The 24,133-nt window shown below is 49.7% G+C and overlaps 1 protein-coding gene across 1 annotated transcript; it reads left to right on the top strand.

The window, feature by feature from the left end:
* The first annotated feature begins 5,473 nt into the window (after positions 1 to 5,473).
* Npc1l1 (NPC1 like intracellular cholesterol transporter 1) lies at positions 5,474 to 23,873 on the top strand. Its single transcript, XM_052199714.1, has 18 exons — positions 5,474 to 7,155; positions 9,651 to 9,751; positions 10,081 to 10,253; positions 10,478 to 10,606; positions 11,059 to 11,241; positions 11,934 to 12,048; positions 12,212 to 12,339; positions 12,881 to 13,018; positions 13,231 to 13,320; positions 16,361 to 16,551; positions 16,731 to 16,858; positions 17,307 to 17,433; positions 17,594 to 17,649; positions 19,917 to 20,067; positions 20,330 to 20,561; positions 20,708 to 20,821; positions 20,902 to 21,064; positions 23,256 to 23,873. Exons 1-18 carry the CDS (start codon positions 5,474 to 5,476, stop codon positions 23,456 to 23,458), a joined length of 4,104 nt encoding a protein of 1,367 aa, XP_052055674.1. The 3' UTR covers positions 23,459 to 23,873.
* The last annotated feature ends 260 nt before the right edge of the window (positions 23,874 to 24,133 follow it).

Below are 24,133 nucleotides of genomic sequence, written 5' to 3'. Positions count from 1 at the left end.
GATCTAGATCACAGGTGAGCCCTTTAATTCTAGATTGTAGTTCATTCAAGATATAGTCAAGTTGACAACCAGAATTAGCCATTACAATCCCAGACCCAGACCCTACACCCTATACCTGAGAATGCAATGTCATTCCTTCATTAAGATTACAGGTTCAGCCGGGCGGTGGTGGCACACGCCTGTAATCCCAGCACTCTGGGAGGCAGAGGCAGGCGGGTTTCTGAGTTCGAGGCCAGCCTGGTTTACAGAGTGAGTTCCAGGACAGCCAGGGCTATACAGAAAAACCCTGTCTCAAAAAAACCAAAAAAAAAAAAAAAAAAACCAAAAAACAAAAACAAAAAAAAAAGATTATAGGTTCAGCTTCCTTTCTCCAGGTAGAACCCATTCAGCTAGAACCTGAGATTCCTTCCCTATGGTAACAAGGCATCTCAGTACCTTAAGCCTTGAGTCAATGACCTTTGCTTACCCTAGATATTTCTACCCTTTAACCCAAAACTATATAACCCTTGAAACACCACAAGTAAAGTTGATCTATATCCCTGAAGTTGGTCCCGGTGTGCCCTTATTAGTCACAGGGCTTCTGAACACCGCCCTCCCCACCCTGTCTATTCATCATATCTGCTCCCGGGGGTGGGGGGGGTACAGAGAGGGTCACATTTAGTCTTCTTGCCTTGGTTTTTTGAATGCTGGACCACAGCCTGCCTCACCACATTTGTCATTTCTTCTTTTATGTAGTGGAATTCAAAATTCCCCTGTTAGTACGTCTGTCCTGCACAGACATTTGGTTTGCTAGGTTTTTATTCATTTGAGTTTAGTTGTTTTATCATTACTTCCTGGTACATTTTCTATATTTTTATTTCATTCCATAGCATTTTTTAAAAATGGGGTCAGGCTACCATTACAGATATGTGCACTATACCTAGCTCAAAGACACTTTAAATTTTAAATGGATGATTTTCTCAACTTTTCTTCCAGAGCGCAAACAGCTGCTTTTTAGCTTCCTACTTATCTAGCTTCTTTGGGCTAGGTGGTTCTTCGTAGCTCTCTACCTTTGAACTCTCCCCCAGATACAGTTCAGACTAGTGGCCTACCTTTATGCCAATCAATGTTTGATCAGCCCTGAATAGAAGGAGGGAATTCCCTCTGTGGTTTGTTTGTTTGTTTTGTTTTACAAGAGTCTCTCTGTATAGCCCTGGGTGTCCAGGAACTCACTCTGTAGACCAGGCTGGCCTCGAACTCACAGAGATCTGCCTGCATCTGCCTCCCAAGCGAAGGATCAAAGGTGCGCACGCCACACCATCCAACTCCCTGTGTGGTAGAACAGCTGCTCCTGTTGCTTTAAGGCTGAGTTGGGCGCTAAGCTGGGGAAGAGAGGAGGCAAAGGTGAATGAAAGCACCATAAAGCTGCCCTAGAGTTTTTCAGGCAGCTTTTTTTTTTTTTTTTTTTTAGTTCTTTGTTTGTCCGGTTGCTATAGACCTTTATCTAATTTTTTTCGAGAGCCTACAAAGTTCATTCTGACATCTCATCTTATTTTATCAATGTTTCTATGGAGAGATACTATCTTAAAGCTTCCTTGTTTACTGTTTTCCTGATGTCATCCCTGAATGGCCTATTTCAAAAATCATTATTTACTGATCCCTCAGGACCACAAGATAAGTGAGAACTCCAGATATTCAGTCTCTCTGTCTATAAAGTACAAGAGGTGGGCAGGACTAGGCTATCACGGCGACTATGCAAGTTGCATTTAATGCAGATGTTTGGAGGCAGATCTCATGGCCACTGCCTGTGACAAAAGAGGCTTTGAGTATGGGCAGTGTCCCCTCCCCCACCCCCATCTGAACTGTGGGCACAGTCCTTCACCTAATACAGTCTGAAGACGAGAAAGAGAAGACGCCTATAGTAGGCTGATTACTCACATTCACAATGGTCAGCAAAAGTAACCTTCCCTGCCTTTCACATAGACTCCAAACTCTGAATGCCGCTGGAGAACAGAGTAGCCAGTTCAGTGAACATCTTCACATCTCCAGGACCTGCCAGAAGAGCCTTCCCTGGAGAACCACCAAGCAAACACCCTGGTCCCAGGGCACTGCCTTGCACCAACCCCAAGTTGCCCCCTGACAAGGTGTCAAATACTGCTCCGGGCTGCTGAGTGACTACGTATTATAGCCAGAGATAATTGTATGAATAATAAAAATAAATTAAAAAGAGATATCATGGCTGGCTGTACAGTTTAGTGGTGTAGCACAGGCTCACCATGTGCAAGTCTGGGGTTCAACGCTCAGTACCAAGCCCTCCCTCCACAAACCTGGACGTATCTTCTTATCATGCTGCAGTTGCCAAGTTAGTGAAGCCTGGCCAATATAATGCATGACTATAAAAGCGTGATGAGACACTGTTATGATTAGGTGAGCATTTGATGAGACACTGTGCTTGCTGGCGTCATTGATGTCTATCCTGTGAGAGTTGGGACTGACCCTTAGCTAGATACCAGTAACAGAATCTGATAATCATCTGATAATCCTCATTCAGCCCAAGGAATGAAATTGCTTACTATGCACTTCGTAGTCATAAAACAAACTTAAAATCAAAGGTTTCGGCTCAGAACACATTTGAAGTAGATACATTCCAAAAATAAAAAAGAAGAGGAGGAGAAGGAGAGATGAAGGGGAGGAAGAGGATGAGGAGGAAGAAGATGAAGGAGGAGGACATGTCTTAGACATAAAGACATGGACGCTTATTTATAAATAATGAATTCTTGGCAACCAGCCCAATTTTCAGTGCTGGGCAAGGAGACCCCTCTGCTGCTCCAGGGATGACAACTCCAAATAAACGTGGTGATCAGAGATTGAAGGTGTGTCACATGGTCATGATTGAACTACTGTGCCCTGACAAGCCCCCCACCCCCAGGTAGTGACACGAGACCAGGTATGACTGTGTGTTTGTCATGCAGGTGTGACTGTGTATTTGTCATGCTTTTGGGGGGCTGCAGAAAAAGAGGTCAGACCACAGGTCTGGACCCCATCTCTCTGGAGTCTGGTCTGGAGACAGCTGGACAACCCTTAGGAGAACTGATGTGGAGAAGGCAGGGCTTCAATGCTTCCTCACTTGGGGTTTTCATGTGGCTGCAGTATTTTTTTTTTTTTTTTGAGATAGGGTTTCACTCTGTTACCCTGGCAATTCTGAAACTTGCTCTGAAAAAAAGAAAAAAGAAAAAGAAACTTGCTCTGTAGACCAGGCTGGCTTTGAACTGCCTGCTCTTCCTCCTGAGTGCTGAGATTAAAGGTGTGCACCACCAATGTCCATATCAGTAGTTCCAGGAGTGTCTTTAATCAATAACTTGCAGGTGTGGATAGGGCCACACCCTCATCCACTGGTGGGGATCCCCTAGGGCGGTTCCTCTTATGTCCTGGAGGTCTCAGTCAGGAACTGGATCTATTCTTGAATTCATCTTTTGGGTTTTTGCTTTTTTTTTTTTTTTTTTTTTTTTTTTGGATTTGGTTTTTTCAGGACAGGGTTTCTCTGTATAGCCCTGGCTGTCCTGGAACTCACTCTGTAGACCAGGCTGGCCTCGAACTCAGAAATCCGCCTGCCTCTGCCTCCCAAGTGCTGGGATTACAGGCGTGCACCTCCACCGCCCGCCTGGCCGAATTGAATCCATCTTGATCATCACATCTCATGGTTCTTTGTCTGCCCAGCCCACTGCAGTCACCTGGAGTCACCTTCCAAATAACCCATGTTATTTGTCCTAGGATATTTGTCTCAGGGTCTGTGTCTGGAGAAACCCAATGAGAATATTTGGGACAAGACAAGAAGAGGAGTGGGTGGCTCCCAGCGAGCAACAAGGGAAGCAGGTGATGTGGTGTGGGGTTAGCCCTGCGCAGAAGCAGGCCCTGGGGCCTTCCCCTCAGCCTCTCTTGTTCCCTGACTAAGCCTGGGCGGCTCCCCTCTGAGCCCACCAGGGCCTCTGGGACACTGGAGCCCCTCCCTGCAGCTGTCTCAACAGGTAGCCTCATGAATGGCCTTGAAGTAATTATCAGCAGCTCAGCCCTGGCAATAGGGGCGAAGGTCCTGGTCCATCTTAGTGATAGCAAGAGAGAGCCCAAGGAAGGGCTGGAAGTTTCCCAGTGGAAAGAAGCAGAGGGTGAACCGCGGACCTGGGCCCTGGGCCCTGAGGATGTGCCATTCAGAGCTCCTAACCAGGCTTGTTCAGAGGACTAGGCCAGGGCCAGGACCAAGAAAGAGATAGAGCAGGCATGAAGAGGAAGGGTGAAGGATTCAAGGAATCTCTGGTTCTGTCCCCTGTCAGGACATTTGTTGTGGAACCACTCCCCCTTAGTGTCTCTGTTATCCGGGTGCTAATGTCAACTATTCAGTTGCTAGGATGCCAGGTGAGCCTGAGCCTGCCCTTGATGGTGGTCTCAAGAGGCGATGGGTCAGACTGCAGGTTGGAGGCCAAGTCCAGGACAATGTTGACATTCTGCAGCCACATGAAACCCCCAAGGCCAAAGCCAAGCCAGGGTGTGGTTTAGCAGAGGAACAGCTCTGCATCTCTTGTCCCGCTGGCTCTAACCGCCGCATTAGACTTCAGTTGCCTTAAGAAATGAGCGGGACCCCAGTACCTTCCTTGGAAGTTCACCTAAGAAGGGGGAGATGGAATGGTGCCATCTGACGTGAGGGAAGAGAAGATGTAAATTATTAACCAGTACTGCACAGCCCTATTGGCCCCAACGTGGCAGATGAGGGTTGTCACTGAGAGGAGGAAGCTTCCTTGATGTGCAAATTCGGGGCCCAGGCCTCAGCTTTCCCCAGCTGTCTCCGAGGCCTGGCCCTGCTTTTCCTTGCTTGCTTCCTGGCCCTGGGATGGCAGCTGCCTGGCAGGGATGGCTGCTCTGGGCTCTGCTCCTGAGTTCGGTGAGTCTGTTGCTTGTGGATACTTCCTAGTGCCTCCCATTAGGGCAAGGCGATTGGGTACCTGATGACGAGGAAGGGTACCATGGTTGTGGGAGGTTTCCCATGCCCAAAGATAAGTGCTGGTGGAGGGGTCTCCAGGTCAAGGGGTTGAAGGGATAGAGGGTCAGAGAGGCAAAGGGATGTGGTTAAATGGGGCCAAGTCAGGTGCTAGAGGTGGATCGCAGTGAACAGCACCTGAAATGTTCTGGCTTTGGGAGGAGGTCCTATTACCATCCTTGGTTGCTCTCAGGTGACAGCATTTGCCAATGTAGGATGTAGGAAGCGGTGGTGGGGGGTAAGGGTGGGGGTGGGAGGGTCTTGTACAGACCCTTGTACAAGGAACCCTGATCTTGGTGTGGAGTCCAGCCTGGAGACTCAAACTGACAGCCATAGAGGTCGCTATCTCCTCCTCTCCTCTGCCGCACGACCCTTTAAAGCCACGCTCTATCAGATCACTTCCTTTTCTGAGTAACCCCGTCTGTCACTGTCCATGGGAGAGTGTCCCTCCATCGGCACCCTAAGATGGCACGTGCCCCCATGAGCCTCCCCCAGCTCTCCCAGCCCCTCTCTGCTGTACTTCTTCCCCATGTCCTCCCTGGCCTCTCACTCTCCAGACAGTCCCCGTCTGTGCCCACCAGCCTTAGGGCTTATGGATACTGTTGGTCCTCTCCGCAGGCCCAGGGTGAGCTCTACACACCCATTCACCAGGCTGGCTTCTGCACCTTTTATGAGGAGTGTGGGAAGAACCCAGAGCTCTCTGGAGGCCTCTTGTCACTATCCAACGTCTCCTGCCTATCTAATACCCCAGCCCGCCATATCACAGGAGAACATCTGACTCTTCTCCAGCGCATCTGTCCCCGCCTATACAATGGCCCCGATTCCACCTATGCCTGTTGCTCTACCAAGCAACTGGTGTCATTAGAAAGTAGCATGTCTATCACCAAGGCTCTCCTCACGCGCTGCCCAGCATGCTCTGACAATTTTGTGAGCATACACTGTCATAACACCTGCAGCCCTGACCAGAGCCTCTTCATCAATGTCACCCGCGTGGCTGAGCGGGGCGCTGGAGAGCCTCCCGCTGTGGTGGCCTACGAGGCCTTTTATCAACGCAGCTTTGCAGAGAAGGCCTACGAGTCCTGCAGTCAGGTGCGCATCCCTGCGGCTGCCTCGCTGGCTGTGGGCAGCATGTGTGGCGTGTATGGCTCTGCCCTTTGCAATGCTCAGCGCTGGCTCAACTTCCAAGGAGACACAGGGAATGGCCTGGCTCCGCTGGACATCACCTTCCACCTCTTGGAGCCTGGCCAGGTCCCGGCAGATGGGATGCAGCCACTGGACGGGAAGATCACACCCTGCAACGAGTCCCAGGGGGAAGACTTGGCAGCCTGTTCCTGCCAGGACTGTGCCGCATCCTGCCCTGTCATCCCTCCTCCCCCGGCCTTGCGCCCTTCTTTCTACATGGGTAGCATGCCAGGCTGGCTGGCTCTCATCATCATCTTCGCTGCTGTCTTCGTGTTGCTCTCTGCCGTTCTTGTGCGTTTCCGAGTGGTTTCCGACAGGAACAAGAAGAAGACAGCAGGCTCCCAGGAAGCCCCTAACCTCCACCGTAAGCACAGATGCTCACCTCACACTGTCCTTGGCCGGTTCTTCGAGAGCTGGGGCACAAAGATGGCCTCAAGGCCGCTCACCGTCTTGACACTGTCCTTCCTGGTTGTGATAGCCTTGTCATCAGGCCTGACCTTTATTGAACTCACCACAGACCCCGTGGAACTGTGGTCGTCCCCCAAAAGCGAAGCCCGGAAAGAGAAGGCTTTTCACGATGAGCATTTTGGCCCCTTCTTCCGAACCAACCAGATTTTTGTGACAGCTCGGAACAGGTCCAGCTATAAGTACGACTCCCTGCTGCTAGGGCCCAAGAACTTCAGTGGGATCCTGTCCCTGGACTTCCTGCTGGAGCTGCTGGAGCTACAGGAGAGGCTTCGACACCTGCAAGTGTGGTCCCATGAGGCAGAGCGTAACATCTCCCTGCAGGACATCTGCTATGCCCCCCTCAACCCGTATAACACCAGCCTCTCTGACTGCTGTGTCAACAGCCTCCTTCAGTACTTCCAGAACAATCGCACACTCCTGATGCTCACGGCCAACCAGACTCTGAATAGCCAGACCTCCCTGGTGGACTGGAAGGACCATTTCCTCTACTGTGCAAAGTGAGTAGATGTGAGGGGAACAGGCGAGAGCTGCTGTGCCCCAGGAACCAGGTCAGAACATAGCTCCGTCCTTGGGAGCCAGCTACAGCTCCTGTGTGTGTATATCAGGGCCACGGCACGTCTGAGTCTATCTGAATCCCTTCGTAGAACTCATTCCCATCTTATGCCTGTCTTATCAGTCTTTCCAGCTCCGGTCCATATGATCTTTCCTTCCATGATGCTCCTGCCGTGGTGTCAGCTTAACAATTTTTAGAGTTATTTTAACTTCACATGAATGGATATTTTGCTTGTGTGTATGTATGCACACTGCTTATACATGTGTCTGGGGCTGAAGAGGTTACTAGATTTTCTGGAGCCGGAGTTGAGGTTAGTCATAGCACTCAGGTGGGTCCTGGGCACCAAAGTCTGGTCCTCTGCGGAAACACCACATAACTTCTGAGCCCTCTCTCCTGCTCTTGATGTCGTCTTAGTTTAGATCTCAAGGTGATGACCCAGGTGGTGTTTGTGTTTGTGATGTTTCACTTTCTGGACTCTGTGTCATGATCTGTAAGGACTTTGGTAGCCTCATAATTGGCTAGGAATATGATCATCTGGGCTCAGGCGGGACGGTGGCTAGTCTCTGGTCCCAGGCATCAGGCTGTGATTCTAGTGCAGTTCTTTTTATTGGTTTGTCTTGTTTTTTGTTTTTGTTTTTGTTTTTTTGTTTTGTTTTTGGATTTGGTTTTTTTTTCAAGACAGTATTTCTCTGTATAGCCCTGGCTGTCCTGGAGCTCACTCTGTAGACCAGGCTGGCCTCAAACTCAGAAATCCACCTGCCTCTGCCTCCCAGAGTGCTGGGATTACAGGCGTGCGCCACCACCGCCTGGCAGTTTTTTTTTTTTTAAGATTTATTTATTTATTTAATACATATGAGTACACCACCATTTCTCTCTTCAGACACACCAGAAGAGGGCACCAGACCCCATGACAGGTGAGCTACCATGTAGTTGCTGGGAATTGAACTCAGGACCTCTGGAAGAGCAGTCGGTACTCTTTACCACTGAGCCATCTCTCCAGCCCCAGTTTTTTGTGTTTTTTGAGACAGGGTTTCTTCGTGTAGCCCTGGTTGTCCTGGAACATACTCTATAGACCAGGCTGGCCTCGAACTTAGAAATCCACCTGCCTCTGCCTCCCAAATGCTAGGATTAAAGGTGTGCACCACCACTGCCCGGCTCTAGTGCAGTTTTGTCTAAACCTTGTGCTGTTGAGGTTCTGCTTCTGGCTTTGTCCATGTTGTCTGGCATAACCAGGATGCCAGTGAGCTCATCAGACCAAAGGAAGGGTGGTGAGAGGGCCAGAGGGGGAGGAGGCTCCCGGAGAAGTTAGGGAGAGTGAAGCACCCCAAATGGCCTTGTCCGCTCTAGAGCAGGCGAGGGTTACAGCAGGTAACCATGCCTGAGTGCTCGTAGGAAGACAGTTCTGACCCTGCAGGTCCCAGGCCTCATAGTCCCTAGATCCACCAGATCAGAGCAGGACGCTTTTGCTGTCTATCCTCTGCTGAGTGTCGGTGCAAGCCACTTCCTAGAGTGTCCATGCTGTCCCTAGAGTGTCCGTGCTGTCCCTCAGATCGGAAAGCGAGAGGGGCTGTTGAGAGACATCGGGGACCAACCATGCTAAAGATAGTATGGTTTTTGTTGTTGTTGCTTTTAGACAGACTCACAATGTTTGAGGTGGTCCCCAAAGTCACACCCTTGCCTCGGCCTCCAGAGTGCTGCGGCTGTGGGTCTAAACCATTAGTCTCGGCTTGTACGGTCTTTATTTTGATTTTGGATGCTCCCGACTCTTGGTGAGTCCGTTATGTTACCTGCATAGCTGGAAAACTGAGGCTCAGAGTGGTATGGTAAGCTGCCCAGGGCCACACAGCAGTTCAGCTCTCTTGGACGGCTCTGTTGATCCATATACTCACTTGCTCAGACCTCAGACTATGTGTAAAGAACTTTGTGTCGGTGCTCGGCTGTCTGCACAGAGGTGTGCTCTGGAGCAAGGGTTTAGTTGAAGGACACAGGCCTGCCCAAGGGCACTGGCTGGGTAACTTTAGACATGTGGCTCTGAGCTCCAGAGCTCAACTCAACACTTCGGGACAATTCAAGTTCCACGAAGGGAGAAATGAAACACCGCCTTGAGATCTGTGAGGGAGATGGCAGCGCCTTAGGTCTTGGCTCATCTCTTAACTGTGATGCTTATTTGGAACTGGGACAATGACAGGTCTGGAAGGTTTGGCTATGTGAGGGGACATGGGAAGCATTACCTGCCCAAGGGGGTCTCCAAGGCAACCACATTCAGTGGACTAGGGGACCATACGGACTACCTTGTGGAAAGATGGCCGTTTTGAACCCTCTGGGCCTGGTAGTGTGGAGTCACTTCTCCAATAGGCTGCAGAGGACCTGGGGTAGGGAGGGGCCAAAGGGTCCAGGCAGGGCCAGGAAAGGTTATTTCCCTTTGTGGTTTCCCTCTAGTGCCCCTCTTACGTTCAAAGATGGCACCGCTCTGGCCCTGAGCTGCATGGCTGACTACGGGGCCCCTATCTTCCCCTTCCTTGCTGTTGGGGGATACCAAGGTAAGTGAGGTAGGCCCTGGGAAGCTATTGAAGGGATAATAGGCAGGAGGAGGGAGAAGCCACGGTGATGAGCGTTTCCAGTGTCTGGGGACCTGGCTTAAGGGGGCTGCAGACAATGCTTCCCTCCCCTCGGTCACTGCTCTCATCTCTCAGTGCTACCCTAGGGGCTCTGGTTTTGTGCCTTTGGCTGGGAAAGGGAAATGAAACATGGGATAAGGCTGTTATTGGAGTAGGAAGTGATAGAGGAACAGCAATGGGAGAAGGTTACAGCCTGAGGGGAGGAGGGGCAGGGGTTCAATAGGAGGGAGGCTCAGAGTTTCTCTTCCCAGGGACGGACTACTCTGAGGCGGAAGCTCTGATCATCACCTTCTCTCTCAATAACTATCCCGCTGATGATCCCCGCATGGCCTGGTCCAAGCTCTGGGAGGAGGCGTTCTTGAAGGAAATGGAATCGTTCCAGAGGAACACAACTGACAAGTTCCAGGTTGCGTTCTCAGCTGAGGTAGGGGCCCTGCAGAGTCCCTGGTTCTATGCTTGCAATCCTTGACGGCATGGGTCAATTCCAGGCAAATCCACAGCCTGGCTCTACTTGTTGCTGTGTGGCCCCGGGCAGTGAGCACCTGTGCCCACCCAGTGTTAGAGGCTCCTGTAGTTCCTCCCCAGAGCGCGCTGCCACTCAGTACAGAAACACAGTGTGTGGTCAGCGGGCTGGTTGTGTGCTTGCAGCGCTCTCTGGAAGACGAGATCAACCGCACCACCATCGAGGACCTGCCTGTCTTTGCCATCAGCTATATTATCGTCTTCCTGTACATCGCCCTGGCCCTGGGCAGCTACTCCAGATGCAACCGAGTAGTGGTAAGAATGAGAGGGACGCAGCAAGAGTGACTCAGAGCCTAGGAGGCTTCTCCAGAAGGCTTTCCAAAGCTTTCCGAGAGTGGGCATCTTAAACTGACAAGTTGGACACACCCAGAGAGAATCCCTTGAAGGGTAGCATTTCTTGGATGTGTTCTGCATTGAAAAGCTCAAGGTTTTCTTCCTGCTCTCTAACATATTCCCACTGTCTACATGCAGAGCTACCATTTAAAAGGCCACGCAATGCAGTTCTAGGAAGTGCACCCTGGCACACCTGCACTCTTTGGTGCCATAGGCTTCCCCAGGGAGCATGGTTTAGCAGAGAGACTTAAATGTGGGTTTTTCACCGAGGCGGGTGGCACGTGAATACCAAGGATGCCTGCCCAACCTGGGGAGTACGGAGGGTCTGGGCAGGTGCCCTGGTAGCCAGTGGGCTGAGCCTCATTGAATTGCAGGTGGAGTCCAAGGCTACTCTGGGCCTAGGTGGGGTGGCCATTGTGCTGGGAGCAGTCGTGGCTTCCATGGGCTTCTACTCCTACCTGCGTGTCCCCTCCTCTCTCGTTATCCTCCAAGTGGTGCCCTTCCTGGTGCTGGCTGTGGGAGCTGACAACATCTTCATCTTTGTTCTTGAGTACCAGGTAAGAAGGGAGGGTTTCTTCATACCCAACATCCTCATTAGACAGAGCCCTGCACAGAGTCGCTGGGATTCTTGTAGACTTATACACGTAGGAAGTAGCCTGGGTTGGCACAAATACATTCATATAATTGAGCCATCTTGAACTTGCTTCCAGTGAAACCTATATAATATCCAGCGAGCTTTTTAATGGATTAGAAGTACCTCTTGCCAGGCAGTGGTGTCACATGCCTTTAATCCCAGCACTTGGGAGGCAGAGGCAGGAGGATTTCTGAGTTCGAGGCCAGTTTGCTCTACAGAGTGATCCAGGATAGCCAGGACTATACAGGGAAAGACTGTCTTGAGCCCCTCCCCCCCCAAAAAAGAAAGAAGTCCCTTTTTCCCTGCCTTTCTGCTACTGGGAATAGCACTCCACAGTACAAGCACAAGCCAGAGTCCATTTCTAGTCTCCCTTTGCTGTCAAAAACTTTGTTTGATGTGAACACCTGGTCCTTTTCACATCTAGAATGCACCAGGTGGTTCTTTGCATCACAACATAGAAGCAGAAAGTATGGCTATGAGCTGTTAGTAGGCTCTCCTGTCTCCAGAAGGTCTGGAAGTTCCTCAGCTTTGGCCAGGACTCTAAACCTTTACCGCTGACTTTTAAAGTTTGGTGACCTCGGCACACTCCGTGACCTCGTCTCTTTGCCCATGCAGAGGCTGCCTCGGATGCCTGGGGAAGAGCGAGAGGCTCACATTGGCCGCACCCTGGGCAGTGTGGCCCCTAGCATGCTGCTGTGCAGCCTCTCGGAGACCATCTGCTTCTTCCTAGGTGAGCAAGGCTGTCCTCCTCCACCCAGGATCAGGTTTGCTAGGCTATTCTGAGAGGGGCACAGGCCTTCAGAAGGCAGTGGGCATTTCCTGCTTTAAGCTGCCTGTGCTGGCATGTGGCCTATGATGCCAGAATGATCTGACACACCCTGTGCCCTCAACAGGGGCCCTGACCCCCATGCCAGCTGTGAGGACCTTCGCCTTGACCTCTGGCTTAGCAATCATCTTCGACTTTCTGCTCCAGATGACCGCCTTTGTAGCCCTGCTCTCCCTGGATAGCAAGAGGCAAGAGGTAAGGGCAGCTGGGCCAGGACCAAGGGACTTACCCCGCCAGGGTCCCCACATTTTCTAGAAAATGTGGCAGAGAGGTGGCCAGGAGAGTTGGATGAGAGGCAGGGACATGGGACATTATTCTGAGAGAGAATGTTCAGGGCTCTGTGCTCACCAATTTCCAGTAGAAAGAGAATTTCTTTTTAGTTATTTGTGGTAGCATCATCAACCCCCTAAAAGTATGTAAGTTTACAAGATAAATTATAAATAAAAAGTTAACAGGATTTTTTTGATGATGTAAAATTCAGTATTTGATTAAGACATGAAAAACAAAAACTGCAGTAGGGACAGGACGATGGCTCTGCGGTTAAGGGCACCGGCTGCCCTTCCAGAGCACAGCAATCGCATGGTGGCTCACCATCTATACTGGGATCTGCCGCCCTCTTCTGGCAGGCAGGCATACATACAGATAGAGCACTCAGGCTATCTTCAGGGCTTCCTTGGATGAGGTGTATCCTGTGGTCCGTCTTGGACCCAGTTTTGAGGGTTCTGTCACTCTCTAGGCCTCTCGCCCCGACGTCTTATGCTGCTTCTCAAGCCGGAAGCTGCCCCCACCTGAACCAAAAGAAGGCCTCTTACTCCGCTTCTTCCGCAAGATATACACCCCCTTCCTGCTGCACAGATTCATCCGCCCTGTTGTGGTACGCGGCCCGGAGGGCTGTTCCACTTTTGGGAGAGAGACCGGGAGGAGCATGGTGGGAGGCTACCCAGGCCCAGAGCGGATACTTGGAGTTAGAGCTTGAGTCTGTCCAACTCTAGGATGTTTCCTAGGATGCCCAACAAAACCATTGCAGTTTGAGGGAAGACGAAGGCTCTTTGGGGAGAGTTTCTCATGCGCCAGTTTCTCCCTCAGCTGCTGCTGTTTCTGGTCCTGTTTGGAGCAAACCTCTACTTAATGTGCAACATCAGCGTGGGGCTGGACCAGGAGCTGGCTCTGCCCAAGGTGAGCCTGGCCTCTTCTCAGCCCTTTGTCCAGAGACCTTGGAGGGGCAGCAGTGCCCAACAGGTGGAGTGGTGGTGGTGGTGGTGGTGGTGGCGGTGATGGCAGAGGTGGCTTCAGCGGCGTCAGTGGCGATGGTAGTGGTGTTGGTGGAGCTTGAGAGGGGGACATAACTTGAGGCTTGGCGCCATGCAGAGTTGCTCAAAGTGGACCGTGAGAGACAAGCCACATCCACGTATGTAAAGTGGGAGGGCTGAGCGATGGCTTAGGCCACAGTAGCTGCCCTGCGTGGAAGGCCTATCCATGTCGCCATCCACACAGGGGGACTGCCACTTCCTTTTTTAATGTGAGTTCCTCACTAATAGCTGGTTTGGATTACTTCGTCTGTATGAGTGTTTTGTCTGCGTGTGTGTTTGTGTGCTGTGTGGGTGCCTGGTGCCTGCAGAAATCAGAAAGAGGGTGTCAGATCTCCTGGGACTGGAATTACAGATGGCTGTGAGCCGCCCTGTGGGTGCTGGGAATCGAACCCGGGTACTCTGCTGAGCCAACTCTCCTGCCTCAGCGCTTGTTCTTTTTCTGTTTTTAATTTTTGGTGTTGGGGAATCGAATCTGGGATCTCCCATTTGTTGGGAAGGTGCTTAACCAGTTAGCCATTAAGCCAAACCCCTTGTCTGTGTTCTGTTTTGTTTAATAAAAACCAAAAGTTATGGTACAGGGTATGAAATAGTACCTATCTGTACTGGTGGGTTCTTTTGTTCTGTTTTGCTTTTGTTGCTACTGGGTCTTGCTGTGTAGCCCAGACTGGTCTGAAGTGTCACTGTCCTCTTGTTTCGATCTCTTGAGAGTCCTAGCAACACCGCTGCCTGGATTTATAGTGGTTTCGATTTGCATTTTCAATTATTAGAAAAGTCACATGTACATATTGATTGCCTATGTCTTATTTAAAAAAAATATGTTTAAATCTTTGCTCACTTTCCAAATTGTCTTTTTGTTGTTGCTGAGTCTGGAGAGTTCCCTGTGGTTTCTGGAGATTGGCCTTTTCTCAGAGACCCGATTATCAAACATCTTTCTTTTTCTGTGGGCTGCTCTTTTATTCTAGTGATGGTGTGCTCTGGTATGTGAAACATTTAAAAAATATCCATGGATACTTTTTTCTTTTATTGTCTGAATTTGGTGTCATATTGAAGACATATTTGATAAATCCCAAGTTATTAAGTTTGTCCTGTTTCTATTAAGGGCTTTTATGGCTTTAGAACTTAAGACTTTGATTCTTTTTTTTGTTTTTTGTTTTTTTGTTTTGGCTTTTTTTTGGATTTTTTGGCTTTTTGGTTTTTTCGAAACAGGGTTTCTCTATATAGCCCTGGCTGTCCTGGAACTCACTCTGTAGACCAGGCTGGCCTCGAACTCAGAAATCCACCTGCCTCTGCCTCCCAGAGTGCTGGGATTACAGGCGTGTGCCACCACTGCCTGGCTTGCTCATTTGTTTTTTGAGACAGGGTTTCTCTGTGTAGTCCTGGCTGCCCTAGAACTCACTCTGTAGACAAGGCTGGCCTTGAACTCAAAGATCTGCCTGCCTCTGCCTCCAAGTGCTGGGATTATAGGAGTGTGCCACCTCCCCATTTTGAGTTGATTTTTTTATATGGTGTTATGAAAGTGGACAAATTTTAATTCCATCCAGCTTCCCCAGGACCATACTAAAAAGTATAGCTTTCCTCCATGAAATGGTTTTGGCACCCTTGCCCAAAGTCATTTAAGTATGCATACGTGTATGTGTGTGTGTGTGTGTATTTCACCAGCTCCCCTGTCAGCAGGACCCTGCTTTGATTCACTAGCTAAATTGCAAACCAGAAAATGTGAGACTTGAAAATTTGTTCTTTGTCAATTTCTCTTGGGCTATTTGAGTTCTTGTAAGATTATGCTTAAATTTTAGCTTGATATTTTTAGATTCCTTCAAAAACCACCCTTGGTATTTATGCAGGGATGATACTGAATCTGCAGATGGGTTTGCTTTGACAGTACTGATCGATACCTTAACAATTATTTGTCATTCAGTCCATGGGCACATGATGTGTTTCTGTGTATTTTTTTCTTTAATTTCTTCTAAGAACCACATCCTCCTCCTCCGCATTTTTAATTTTTTTTTTAAGACAGCGTGTCACTATGTGGCACTGCCTTGCTGCATAATCACATGTAGATCAGGCTGGCCTTGAACCCACAAGGGACCAAAGGTGTGCACCACCTCACTGGGCCTGAGCCACTGGCTTCCCACATGCTAAGCATGACTCTTACCATGGAGATACACCCCAAGCCCTCCTCTTGCTGTAAATAAGGTTCTTTCTTTCCTTTAGTACTTTGAATATATACCAAGTATATACTGCCATCTCCAAGTGGCTGATGGGAAAGGCGGAAGCAGCTGTGTCACATACTTTCTTGTGACAAGTCATTTCTCTTGTGTTGTCTCCAGAGCTGAGGTTGTCTTTTGACAGCTGTATGACAGTGGGCGAGGTTTGAGTTTGTCCTTTTAGGCCTACCCAGAGTTCCTTTAAGGTTTATATAGTCATGCCTTTCTTTCAATTTGGGGAAGTTTTGGATATTGCTTCTTCAAATAGCACATCCAGTTTCTTTTATTTTTCTTCTTTTTCTGAAATTCTTACAATGTACCTGTAGGCCTACTTGATGTCTCCTGGGCCTCTCTGTGTGTGTCTCTCCCGGGCCTCTGTGTGTGTGTCTTGGTGTGCCCTTTTATGTTCTTCTCAGGGCATGTTCCTCGAAGCACACAGTGCTGTGTGTGTCTTGTGTATATGTACGCATGTACTCTGTACATTTCTGAGTACGTTCCTTTACATGTGCGTCTGAGCATGTGTATCTGAGTGTAGGAGAGTGAGCATCTCCCGTGTGTGTACCTCTGAGTGTGCTCCTCTGCACACTTCCCTGTTTCCTTCAGTAGCTACATGCACACGCCCTCCTGAGCGTGTATTCCGTCTGACCTGGGGCGAGCCCATTGTGGATGTTTCCTGGACTCACAGATCCTTTTCTTTCCCAGGACTCATACCTGATAGATTACTTCCTCTTTCTGAACCGGTACTTCGAAGTGGGGCCTCCAGTGTACTTCATCACCACCCCGGGCTACAACTTCTCCAGCGAGGCAGGCATGGATGCCATTTGTTCTAGCGCAGGCTGCCAGAGCTTCTCCCTCACCCAGAAAATCCAGTATGCCAGCGAATACCCTAACCAGTAAGTGCTTGGTCTCCCCAGCACCTTGGCTCGCTCCCTCCCTGCTTTCTCTCTCCTCTCCTGTGTGTGCTCTGCCTCTGCAGCTAAGAAAGCCAGAGGAGGCTCCAGCACAAGGGTCAGGAAGGAGGCCCCAGCAGACTCACTGGCTCCACCTCCTCCCCTCCATTGTCTGGCCTCAGGTCTTATGTGGCAATTGCTGCATCCTCCTGGGTAGATGACTTCATCGACTGGCTGACCCCATCCTCCTCCTGCTGCCGCTTTTATACCAGTGGCCCCCAAAAGGATGAGTTCTGTCCCTCAACGGATAGTAAGTTTGGGACTACAAGGGGCTCCCTACCCATTACAGGTTAGGGAAACTGGGGCAGGAGAAAAGAAAGGCTCTCAGTCTCCTACCAAACCCATAGGGTCCGGGCAGTTTAGGGCTTAGGCGTTCACACTGGCGTGTGTCCCCTGGAGTGTCATACCTTTGTTTGCAGAACACGCTGGCTGTGGGCAGTGGGCTGTGGAGTTGGAAGTAGAGCTATGGCCCTGCCTACAGAGCTGCTGTGTTTAGCAAGTGTGGGAGATTTCGTTTCTTGACCTAAGTTTCCCTCCCAACAGCCTTGGGGGCTAAGAGGGACTCATCTCCTACAACCAGGGGTGGCAGGTGTAAACTTCTCAGATCTTGGGACTTTAGATTGGGGCACAGAGTGGGAGTCAGAACAGGAGCTGCCTTGCCTGGCGTGTCTCTGCCCAGAGTCCTCCCCTCTCTACAGCTTCCTTTAACTGTCTCAAAAACTGCATGGACCGCACTCAGGGTCCCGTGAGGCCCACAGCAGAACAGTTTCATAAGTATTTGCCCTTGTTCCTGAGTGATCCGCCCAACATCAGATGTCCCAAAGGGTAGGTACCAATAGTGGCTCCTGATGGAGATGGGGGAGATTTGTGGGTAGACACAGAGGGGCAGGAGTGCCTAGCCAAGCCCTTCCTGGGGTACAGTGGGTGGACTGACAGGACAAGGTCTCATCCCCTCTAAACCTCTATTCTGACCTCCTCTTTACAGGGGTCTAGCAGCGTATAGAACCTCTGTGAATTTGAGCTCAGATGGCCAAGTTATAGGTAAGTGTGGTATGGTTTGGGGAGGAAATGTCAAGTCAGCTAGCTGTTTTAGAGTTCCCCCAAGAGCACCAAGCACCAGTGTGTGTGTGTGTGTGTGTGTGTGTCTGTGTGTGTGTGTGTCTGTGTGTGTGTGTGTCTGTGTGTGTATGTGTCTGTGTGTATTGGCAGGGTGTGTGTGTGTGTGTGTGTGTCTGTGTGTGTGTGTCTGTGTGTGTGTGTCTGTGTGTCTGTGTGTGTGTGTGTCTGTGTGTGTGCGTGTGTGTGTGTGTGTGTGTGTGTGTGTTGGTAGGGTGTGTGGGTAGGAGTATCACTGTCCTGGACCTGTAAGCAAGGGTTCTCCTTCTCAACTCCATAAGCTAAGACTTCACCCATTGTTTCGTCCCAAGTCCATTGCCACTGTGAAATGAGTGTCAGTCTTTGTAACAGCTGACGTCATTATTGAGAGCCACGCACTTCAAGTATTCACTCTCGTGTGCATCATATGGAGATGTCAGCAGCAGCTGCTGGCTAAATGAGGTAGGATGCCTCCGCTAGTGGAATCCCAAGAGCCATCAACAGTAACTAGGGGGATGACATCTGACGTGTGTGTGTGTGTGTGTGTGTGTGTGTGTGTGTATGTGTGTGTGTGAGTGTGTGTGTGAGAGTGTGTGTGTGTGTGAGTATGTGTGTGAGAGTGTGTGTGTGTGTGTGTGTGAAGCTGAACACAGCAGGTTACCAGAACCAGCAAGCCATCTGCATGGAGGGAGCCAGCTGTAGTTAGATCTGTGCATACCACTGTGGGGACCCTGGAGGAGCCAGCATGGAGGGGCCTGGGTGCTTCAGATGAATTCTTTTTTTTTTTAACCGGAACAACTCAGACTTGTAATCACTAGCTGTAAACTGACTGTAGCACCCCTAGTCCACCCTCCAAGCTAACTCTTCTATGAAGTTCCTATCTTCCGAGAAGGCACCCCCACCTGACCCTGGTCCTTGCATCCAGGCAACACAGGCATGTGGTCAAAAGGGACTGGGGTATGATGGACAGAGGAGTGGATTGTTTCTGGGAGGGAAGAGACAGCCCTGCCCCTGCCTGGCCCAGGGCAGGTCTGCATCCATCATGGCCCTAAATATCCTACAGCACACTTTTCAAAATGAGAGCTCCCCTCTCTCTTCCAACAGTATCAACATCATCAGGGGATTGCTAGACATGCCCACACCTTGTCTGAGACATGCCAGATCATATCTCTGGATGACAATGACCATTTTTGGGGGTGTGAATGACCTTCAGGTGCCCAGAGGCCTGGCATCAGGCTCCACAGGGACCTACTACCTTAAGATTGTGCACTGGAGACTTCTCATCTGTCTTTGTTTCCCCTGTGTGTGCCTGGTGTCTTTTGTGGACACAACACTGCTGAATGCAATTCGCAAGTGTTGTTTATTGTACTTACAGGCAGGACCCCAAAGTCACAGCTTTAATAATCCAGTCATTTTTGTTTGCCCGGCTTCATTTCTAGTCTGTTCCTACAGGAATCGGCAAACTGGAAATTAATTTTTTGAGACAGAGTCGCATGTAGCCCACACTAGTCTAGAACTTTCTATGTAGTGCTGAACCCCTGAATCTCTGGCCTCCTCAAGTACTGGGACCACAAATATGAAACACCACACTCCAACAAAAGAAAGTAGGCAAAGGTTTTGTTAAAAAATCAAACGCATCTTTTTGAAAGCACACATAGAGGATTTGGTTTCACCAGGGAGATATTTTAGTTTTTGTTTTGCTTTCAAGACAGTATCTTACTCTCTAGCCCAAGCTGGCCTGGAGTTTGAAGTAATTTTCCTACCTCTGTGTGCTGGCTGCTGGGATTTCAGGTGGTACCTAAGGGATGATCTTTCAAGCTTCACCTATGCCAGCCAGGCCTTGGTCTCAGTGGCAGAAGTACAGTTTGAGGACGTTGATGCAAAGTGCTTGAGGCTGCAGAGACGGCTCAGAGGTTCAGGGCACCGGCTGCTCTTCCAGAGGACCCAGATCTGACTCCTAGTACCTGTGTGGCAGATCAGAACTGTCGTTAACTCCAGTTCCAGGAGATCCTGTGCCCTCTTCTGGACTCCATGGGCACCAGGAATGCATGTGGTACACAGACATACACGCAGGCAAAACACTCCTGTGTTAAAAATAAATAAGGAAATGCAGGTCTCTTGTAGAGACTTGATGAGGACTTTCGAGTGCTGCTGTTCACATCTGTGTTGATGTCTCTGGGACACACCAATGGGCACTGACCTTTGACTTTCAGCCTCCCAGTTCATGGCCTACCACAAGCCCTTAAGGAACTCTCAGGACTTTACAGAAGCTCTCCGGGCGTCTCGGTTGCTGGCAGCCAACATCACAGAGGAACTACGGAAGGTGCCTGGGACAGATCCGGACTTCGAGGTCTTCCCTTACACGTGAGAACTAAGGGACTGAGCCAGGGATATGGGAGGAAACAGTCACACAGGAGATGTTGGGGGGCTGTAGACTTTCAGCGATCTTGTGGGATGAGAACCAGCTTCATCTCGGTTGTCTCCTGGGGTAGCTTGGGGCCTGTCCATTTCTTACACTGGCCAGCACCCAACTCATATCCGAGTCTCATGTTTTCTTTCTGAGATGGGATGCCCTTCCCACCCGAAGGGAGGATTGGTGCTTTGACCACGCCCTGATCTTTGGCAGGATCTCCAACGTGTTCTACCAGCAATATCTGACAGTCCTCCCTGAGGGAATCTTCACGCTCGCCCTCTGCTTCGTGCCGACCTTTGTTGTCTGTTACCTCCTCCTGGGCCTGGACATGCGCTCAGGCATCCTCAACCTGCTCTCCATCATTATGATCCTCGTGGACACCATCGGCCTCATGGCTGCGTGGGGTATCACCTACAATGCTGTGTCCCTCATCAACCTTGTCACGGTAACCTACAGAGCGGGCCTTGGCAGTAGAGGATCTGGACTCATAGGCCACACCCATTCTATGTAGAATCTAGATTGGCTTGCTTTCTTGTACCCACACGCCTGTCTTCTCCCTTGTGGCCTGAAGCTCCTTTCTCTTGCCTGTAGGCAGTGGGCATGTCTGTGGAGTTCGTGTCCCACATTACCAGGTCCTTTGCTGTTAGCACCAAGCCTACCCGACTGGAGAGGGCCAAAGATGCTACCATTTTCATGGGCAGTGCGGTGAGTAGGGAGGGATGGGTCACCCTGGGCTCTGCCTGAGCCGTTACCTCCTCCATGACTCCTGGCTATGACCCCTCCAGGTGTTCGCTGGCGTGGCCATGACCAACTTCCCAGGGATCCTCATCTTGGGCTTTGCTCAGGCCCAGCTTATACAGATTTTCTTCTTCCGCCTTAACCTCCTGATCACCTTGCTGGGTCTGCTGCACGGCCTGGTCTTCCTGCCTGTTGTCCTTAGCTATCTGGGTGAGTACCCATGCACACCCAGCCAAGATGTCACAACTGAGTATTGGCCAAAATGGCTCCCTTGGAAAACTCAGGGGGTTCAGGCCAAGATTTTTACTACTCATCCTATTTTGGAAGCTTCTGTTTTTCATTTAATATACAGAAAGCATCTTTCTCTGTGAATTGATTGTGTCTTAAACACTGTGTGGCCTGCTATACTTTTCTGTTAGACTTTTGTGCACAAACATACACATACAAATAGACACACATGTACACACACACTCACATAGACCCACATACTCAGACACACATGTACACATTCATATACACAGATACACAGAGACACAGAGATATACACACTCATACACACAGACATACACACAGACACTCACAAACAGACACATACACAGACACAAACATACACACGCACTCACAACTCACATGCACAGACACACAGTCACAGATGCACACATTGTTGCTCACATACAAACACTCACACACAGACACACAAACATACACACAAAGACACACACTCATACACACAGACACACACAGACACAGACACACATTCACACAAGCACAGACACACACTCAGATACACATGGATACACACAGACATACACAGACACAGACACAAAAAGACACACACACAGAGACAGACACACACAGACACACATATAGATACGCACACATAGACTTAGACACACACACACATATAGATACGCACACACAGACTTAGACACACACACACACACACACACACACACACACACACACACTTTCCTGGAGATGGCACCCAGAGCCTTGCACATGCTAGGCAAGTGCTGTACCACTGAGTCACACAGAATATATATTTTATGCTGCGAATTGATGTGTGTGGGCCTTGAGATTGTCTGTGTAGACTCTGAGCCTCTTGCTTGTATAGCAAGAGAAGGTGTGTTTTGGCCAGTCGGTTTATATGTTTGAAATCATGGTCTCCTCTTAACATCAGCTGTAGTCACTGAGGGTCTGTTCTGGACCAATCACAGCTTTTCTCCTGGCATCAATTCCTTCCTGGCTTGTGCTTGAGGCCAATCATAGTCTTGCCTCTTAGCATCACTTACAACGGTCTCCAGCTACACCACCAGGAGGGGTGTTCGTTCACCCTACAGCCGATGCAGGCATAAGGGTTGTCAGGCTGATAGTTCTTTTCTTCAAGGCAGACAGAAGAGCTCGTGCTGAGGAAAGCAGATTGCCCCATCCTGCAGCATCTTTGCACATTTACAGGGACATGAACATCAGAAGGAGTGTTTACAATCTCATCTAATAAGCTCATTGAAGCTTATTAGAACCAATAATGAATTTAGTAGATTTTTAATGGTGCTGCAGCTGCACAGTGCTTAACTCACCAAATACCCCAGGAAGAAGTATTTCCTTTATCCACATCACTTCCTCCACCGTCTATTTAAACAGCCTACAACCTCTGGTCATTAGACTATTTCTGATGCTATACTGTTGTTCCTAGCACCGCAGTGACTGACCTTGTGGCTGAATCTTTGACCTTGTCGGCCAATATTTTCTTAGAATAAACCTGGAGATGATGATTATTAATGTCAGTTGTTAATACTCTCCACAAAGTTTGATGGTGATGAGGGGGTAGGGGTGGTGACATTAGAGTCACCTCTAGGAACTCACTGTCTCTCTTTGGGGAGAAGAATGCATGTGTTGGGGACAGTGAGGGAACAGTCCTGGGAGATGTGAGTCCACAGCCTCAGAGCCACACAGGCTGGAAGGTTTTAGACCTGGACGGGGTGGAGAGTAGCAAGGGTCTTGCAAGCCTTCCATCCTCGGTGCTGCAGCTGTGGTCAAGAACACCCTGGATCTAGGACTATGCAAGCAGAGCCCTGCCCCCTGGTTGCTCTGTGCCTTGGGTTTGTAGTTACAATATAAGGTATGCTTTTTAGAGGAGGAATGCCCCTGGTGTCGGTACCAGATTACCCGAGGAACAAAGGGGGAGAGTAGGTGTCAGGGATCCTCTTGAGAGAGCATGCTGGCTGAGGCAGGCTGGTGAGGGTGGTGGAAATGCCAGTTGTTGGTGGTGTGAGACAAGCACAGGGAGGTGCAGCCGATGGCAGAGCCCAGCTGTAGCTAGCTCTGCATTTCTGGCTGTGCTACCTGTGCCATCTGCCTGCCTCTCTGCCCACAGGTGAATGTTCTTCTTTCTCTTCCACAGGGCCAGATGTTAACCAAGCTCTGGTACTGGAGGAGAAACCAGCCACCACATCAGCAATGGCCTCAGAGCTGTCTTGCCCGCAGTACCCCTTCCCTGCTGATGCACACACCAATGACTATCTTAACTACGGCTTTAATCCAGAAGTTATCCCTGGAGCTAATGCTGCTAATAGCTCTGTGCCTAAAAGTGACCAAAAGTTCTAATGGAGTAGGAGCTTGTCTAGGCTCCATGGTTCTTGCTGATGAGGGGCCATGAGGGTCTTCCCTCTGGTTGTCCTCAAGGCCTGGTGAAGGTTGTTCCAGAAAAAAATGACTGGTAGACCTGCCATGGGGCAGCCAGCAGCATTGGCACTGGCCGCTTTGTTCTTCCGAGGCCTTGGTCAGATTAACTCCTCGGTAGAGAGACTCTCTTGAGTATTGTACAGGATGTATCACATGTAAGTTTAAAAGGCTATGACCGGGATGGCTCAGTGGTTAAGAGCACTGACTGCTCTTCCAGAGGTCATGAGTTCAAATCCAGAAACCACATGGTGGTTCACAACTATCCATAATGAGATCTGAGATCTGATGCCTTCTTCTGGTGTGTTTGAAGACAGATACAGTGTGAATAAATGAATCTGAGAAGAAAAAAAAAAGGCTCTGGCCTCTGGCTTAGGCAGGAAACAGGGTGTAGAACATCCAGGAGAAGAAAGGATTCTGGGATAAAGCCAGGTACGAGATTCACCTTGGGAAAGTGTGACAATGGTACCTGAGCCCAGGTAATCAGCCTTGTGGCAGAATGTAGATTAGTATAAATGGGTTATCTTAAGTTGTGATTCTAGCCAGAGAAGAGCCTAGCTACACAGCCAGGGTATTTGTAAATATATTTCGAGTCTGAGT

Source organism: Apodemus sylvaticus, chromosome 11, assembly GCF_947179515.1.
Source record: "Apodemus sylvaticus chromosome 11, mApoSyl1.1, whole genome shotgun sequence".
NCBI classification, from domain to species: Eukaryota; Metazoa; Chordata; class Mammalia; order Rodentia; family Muridae; genus Apodemus; species Apodemus sylvaticus.
This window is presented reverse-complemented; position numbering and strand designations above follow the sequence as displayed.